The sequence below is a fragment of the Sinocyclocheilus rhinocerous genome, unplaced genomic scaffold (assembly GCF_001515625.1).
Source record: "Sinocyclocheilus rhinocerous isolate Xijiao unplaced genomic scaffold, SAMN03320098_v1.1 scaffold3676, whole genome shotgun sequence".
NCBI classification, from domain to species: Eukaryota; Metazoa; Chordata; class Actinopteri; order Cypriniformes; family Cyprinidae; genus Sinocyclocheilus; species Sinocyclocheilus rhinocerous.
In genome coordinates this window covers 4,780-10,872 of record NW_015650689.1, presented here as the reverse complement: position 1 = coordinate 10,872, position 6,093 = coordinate 4,780, and the positions used below count along the sequence as shown (strand labels likewise).

Sequence of the window (6,093 nt, the reverse complement as noted above, 5' to 3'; positions counted from 1 at the left end):
TTTTCTCCAATGTCAGAGTCTGTGGCTGAGATTACACACACCTCTCCAGGTGATGAGGGTCTGTAAACACCTTCCTGATTCTCAATAGGTTCTGGGGTCCGTTCTTTGTACGTGGATTACTCAGTTAGCTGGATGTTATTGTTGAGGGTTTGACATGATCCAGGATTGTTTGGTTCTTGGAAGCTCATCCTGGAGCTGCTGTCATAGCAACAGGTCCGTGAGCTCAAACCTGCTCAGGAGCAACTTATTTCACATAAACAGGATCAGATCGCATCTTTTTAAACAAAGGGGATACTGAAAATGTGTCCCAGCCGCCTGTGTACCTTATTTCTAAAAATCATGATTTTAAAATGCATTTTGAAAATGTTGTGTAAAACCTATGATTATGGACACAACCAATTTTACTCATTGAGAGATTTAATCATGAAAGACTAATTATCTCATAATTTTATTGCAGTCCTACACACATTACGTACAGTTTGGACTCACTTCTCAAATCTAAAAATACTTTTATGATGCACAATTAATTTAAACACAGTCCTTTATGTCTTAAGGGATTTAGAAACTTTAATTAATGCTGTCATCTATAGCAAAACCGATTAAATGAACTGCTAATTACAATACTATTGACACTGAAAAAAGCAGAGTCTGTACAAATACTAAAAAAATGGTGACAAATAATTGGGAATCATTTAAAAAATGGTTACACATTTTATTTATCTATTAGCACTTTTATGTCATTTTGCTGGCTAGGCTGTTTCCTTGGTCTTAATTATATGATGTCATTACACTGCATTGCTGCTCATGGTTTAAGCAACGTGTGAAGAATCGACCCCCAGGTCAAATTTCGGCGGGTTGTCATTTATATCCACAATGGTGACGAGTACAACAGCATTAGCTGTCTTACTGGCATCATCCTGCTGAGTTGCCTGTTTTTACAAGGAAACACTATTTAGAAAATATATACAAACAAAGTACTGAAATCTCTTCAGATTCATAAGAAATCTGCTACCTGTATGAAAACAGCAATCTGCCCTGTTTGCTCTCTGTCTAGTGCCATCGTCACAGAGATGACCCCACTGTTTCGGTCGATTTCAAAGCTGTTCTGATATTCATTTGGAACGACTGAAACAAAAATATCAATGCTTTGTTATTATCAGAAACTTAATTCCGATTATGAGTACGTTGCATTATTATTTATTGTTTAGATTAGGGTGTGTGTCATGTAAGTGTGTTGTAAATCGTCCGTTATGGGTACCTGTCGTTATGCTGTAAACTACTGGCTCGTTGATGCCCGTGTCGCCATCTTGAGCTTTTAAGGGCTCAGGAGTGACGTCTGAGAAGAGTCCTACCTGTGCATGGACAGAAAAGAGGGTTTTATTTGTGTGCTCAGACATGCATTTAAAGCATCGATCTTGTCCTCTGAGTTCATTTACCTGATTTTCCTCAATGGATGCCTTGTAGAGACAGTGATCAAAATAAGGGGTTAGGTTGTCAAAATCTTCAACCGTTATTGTAACTGTTGTTGTGTCACTGAGTCCTCCTATATCCTGCAAGAAAACAAACTCACTTAAAAATGTTGGGTTAAAATAACCACAAAAGTAACAAGACTATTGAATTAGTAGAGCATCTTCCCAACTGTGATTTATTTTAACCCAATGAAATGAGTTTCTCAGCTCGGTCAGTTGGATTAAACTTTATCCAACCACTGACTTTACTAATATTATACTCTTTTCATGACATTGAAGTTTATTTTGTAAAGTAAAAGGATTCCCAAATACCATATGTGTAACCCAACATTTTTTTTTCTATGTAGTGTTGAATTACTATCAACCTTAAAATGATAGATTTCAGTCCAAAAATCAAAATCCTGTCATCACGACTGTTCCTGGTCCTTAAACACTTGTATGGAAAAAAAAAAGCAGCTTGGACATTCTGCTAAACATCTCTTTTTGTGTCCCATGAGTAAGCCGATGGTGACAGAGTTTTCAGTTTTGGGTGAGCTATGCTTTATAGACTAGAGCAGTACTTTGACGTTTAATAATCAAAGTGAAATGGATGTAGGAGTGGAAGGATGTCAGAGAGTTGTCTTTACTTTAGCTTCCACGGTGAAGATGTACTGTTGAACATTGTTGTAGTTCAGAGGTTTAGTCAACCCGATGTTACATGCATTCATTTGCATGTCATATCTGACTTCAAAGTCATCTGGTACTGGAGGCTGTTAACAGAGTGGAAGTGATCAATTAAAATGGGGACATACATAAATTCATGAGCGTACACAATATTATTTACTTGCGTTTCTTTAAAAATGATTTGCATGCATCAATTATGTAACTAGAAAACATGAGATTAGACATATTCATGATATTAGACATATTCATATATCTGGTCACCCTAGCAACTGCCCCGGGTACCCTAGTAACCGCATAGCAACACCCTAGCAACCACTCAGGGTACCCTAGCAACCCCATAGCAACACCCTAGCAACTGCTCAGGGCACCCTAGCAACCGCATAGCAACACGTTAGCAACCACCCAGAATACCCTAGCAACCGCATAGCAACGCCCTAGCATCTATCTATCTATCTATCTATCTATCTATCTATCAGCTAACAACATGCTAGCAACTTGCTAATCATGCTAACAATATGCTATTAACATGCTAATTATGTTAACAACATGCTGGTAACATGCTAATAATGCTAACAACATAATTGTAACTTGCTAATCATGCTAACAACATGCTAGTAACATGATAATCATGCTAGAAATGTGCCAGCAACATGCTAGTAACTTGCTAATCATAACAACATGCTAGTAACATGCTAATCATGTTAACAACATGCTAGTAATTTGCTAATCATGGTAACATCATGCTAATAATTTGATAATCATGCTAGAAGCATGCTACCAACATGATAGTAACATCAAACTTTAAACTTCTTAAACTTTTTTAACTTTTCAAACTTTTTTAAACTTTCTGGTATGGCTTTCTCAAGCCAACTTAAAGTTTGTCTTGACAAACTTTTTTATCTAGTTTTCTATCGTTTCTTTAAAAAATGATTTGCATGCATCAATTCTGTAACTATAAATATGAGATTAGACATATTCAGTGCTTTAATAGACTGACAGTCTTATTGGTATTAAATCTGGTCTGATGGATTAAAAATCACATGAGAGAGTTATCAGATGAAGAGTAACAGGATAAGGATCGGGACGTGAAAGTGCAATGGTTTTATTTATTTATTGTGAAATAACATGTAGATTTGTGTTTATAATCAAAGTGCAGAGTTCCCAAGTCAAGAACCCAATAGCATCTGTAGGTTCAACACAACAGTTGGGGCTTGAACACTGTCAAATCAAATGTAGGATGCAGTTTCACTCATTTAGTGTATGTAGGACTTTCACATTCACCATTAATGCAGTTTTGTGGAAGCCTATTGCATATATCAAATATATAATAATCGTTCATGACTCACCAGTATAGAATATGTAAGTCTTTTGTTTTCTATAGACACATCTTTATCAGTAGCTGTCACACTGAGCACAACTGAACCCACAGCCGTCGCCTGGAATGAAAGACACGGTTTAGTAAGAGATGCGAGGGAACTCAGAGACCAAACACACTACAGCTGTATAGAGATGTGAGAATACACACACCTCTGACACTGTGGCGCTGTATGATTTGCTCTGGAAGATCGGAGGGTTGTCATTGACATCCAGAACATATAGTGCCCGGATGTTTTTTGGCTGAAATGGAAAATGAAGACTCTATAGTCAAGGTTTATTTGCTGAATCTTTAATTCTAAAATACATTGTCTTATTTAATGATTTATGATGCTATTGTTTAAATGAACATACCCCTCTTAAGCAGGTGACGGAATAATACAAAGCATCTGCAGACTAGAAGACATAACACATACAAAGAGACATATGAACAAAATACAATGCAATACTATCTAACTATAGGCACTTGATCAGTGAGGGTGGAACAAACCATCTTTATTTCCTCAGCATCCAGTGGTTTGATAGTCCGTACAGTAGCGGTTGAGTCTCCATCAGAGTAAACCAGCTCCACATATTTCATAGCAACGGCACCGAGATGTGGCTCCAGAACCAGACGAACATCCGGTCTGATATTAGTGATAATCTCTATATCTCCTGCAAGCCATATCAAATACACATTTAAATTAAATTATTATATTATATTATATGTATTATGTGGGCATATCTCACCTTCATATCCCTCCTCGGTATTCCCTAGAGTGATACTACTTCCACTTACACAGTTTACCTCTGTAGAACCTTAAACAACAAGTAATTGGTTTCAGGGCTTAACAAACAGCAAGCAGATTCAATTCAGTAGCACACACGATGTTAACATATGCAGGATATTGAACATCAAGACAAATTGAGCATTCTAAAATTTTAAAGATTTTTTTTTTTTAATTTTAATTTTAAAAATTGGTCTGAAATACTGAAACTACTACAGAAACTGTGGCATGGTTCAGCTGCCGTTCTCTTTACTTCAATTGTTTGTTGCCTCAGCAGTAAATCAGAGTTACTGAAACTTCAACATAATCAAAACTAAAATCTCAGGAGCATTTTAAGACTTTTTTTTTTCCTGTAAAGAATGTTTTTAAACCTAGATAGATGGATAGATAGATAGATAGATAGATTGATTGACTTACCAATAGCACTCCTTACACTGTCGACATGCAGACAAGCTAAAATAATTAAAACAGAGAATAAGGCCATATTTTCCATAATTTACTGTCAGTGCAACTTGTATCGTGAAGTCTGGCAGTGAAGAGAATGACTATCCTTGTGTAATATATATAAATCTTTCTGAGCTGTTATTTATTGTATGCCATAAACAGTTATGGCTCTACTGTAAGCAGGTATCGAAGGTGCTTGATAGAGTCCAATAATGCAAGATTGACAGTATATGGGACGGAGTGACTGGAAAGAGGATATTTGACATTTTGAACATTTGTAACTGAATTTGACTTAATCTTGTTCTGTTACTCATTCATTGGTTTCAATCACTAAGGTCTATTCTTGTTTGTTATTATACAGCCCTCTGGAATACTTCACTCTGTTTGGACAGTCGCAACATTCTAATGTGAAATGACCACTTAAGTTTATATTTGGCCACTGTCCAGCAACCAATTTCATACGCTGTGCTTTATATCTTTCGTATCGCTCTGCGCTCTGTTTCTTGTCACATAATGGAATAATTTAAAGTCAAATCAGTATTTCACAGCCATTTATCAATGTATTTGTTAAATTGGCAGGGTAATAATAATAAGAAAGAACAGTCAACTGTTCATTATAGTAAAATAAACCCCTTTAGGGTGATACAAGTTTGTGTTTGAGATGTGCCCATCATGTCAGGCTTTATTTTGCAATAATGAATGGTTATTATTATTTCCTTAAGGGATTTTTCCTTCCTTAATAATTCAATCTGATAACCTTTATGCTGGAGTTTGGCCTGCAACTGAACAGGCTGTAAAGATCCATGACAACAATGAATAATTCACACCCTGCACTGCCGGGAACTCCATGAGATTTTTAAATATAAGCCTTATTCTATGTTGCTACTGCCAACACGGTAAAGGCCTTATCTTATCACTGCTTAGTTATGATCCTTGTTCATCAGAACTAATCAGTGTTGGGAAGGTTACTTTGGAAATATAATAGGCCACAGATTACAAGTTGCCCTATTTAAAATGTAATATGTAGTGTAATTCAATTATGTTAAAGTAATAACAGTAAAGTAAAGTAACTGTTAAAGTTAAAGTAAGTAATGTAACTGATTACGTTTGATTACTTTTTGATTACTTTTTGATTACTTCTTTAAATTTCTAATGTTTTCAACTGTTAATCATTTGCAAACATTTAAACCAATGTGCCATATTCCGAGTCTTGTGAATGCACAAATTAACTTTGAATGATGAACAATTTAACTCACTCAGTATAGAGAGTTTGAGTATATTGAAAATAGTTATTTTCAAATTAATTCAATGAAAACAGCAATCAAATCCAATGTAGCGACACATCAACATCATGAAAACTCACATGCTTAATGAAA

The 6,093-nt window shown here is 35.7% G+C and overlaps 1 protein-coding gene across 1 annotated transcript; it reads right to left on the bottom strand.

Annotated features, from left to right (window-relative positions):
• Window positions 1-753: 753 nt before the first annotated feature.
• LOC107712047 (cadherin-7-like) lies at window positions 754-4,758 on the bottom strand. Its single transcript, XM_016517174.1, has 11 exons — window positions 4,691-4,758; window positions 4,236-4,304; window positions 3,997-4,160; window positions 3,861-3,902; window positions 3,660-3,749; window positions 3,479-3,568; window positions 2,096-2,218; window positions 1,437-1,550; window positions 1,259-1,352; window positions 1,013-1,125; window positions 754-929 (listed from the first exon to the last, which is right to left on the bottom strand). The coding sequence occupies exons 1-11, from the start codon at window positions 4,755-4,757 to the stop codon at window positions 810-812; spliced, it is 1,086 nt and encodes a 361-aa protein (XP_016372660.1). The 5' UTR covers window position 4,758; the 3' UTR covers window positions 754-809.
• Between the last annotated feature and the right edge of the window lie 1,335 nt (window positions 4,759-6,093).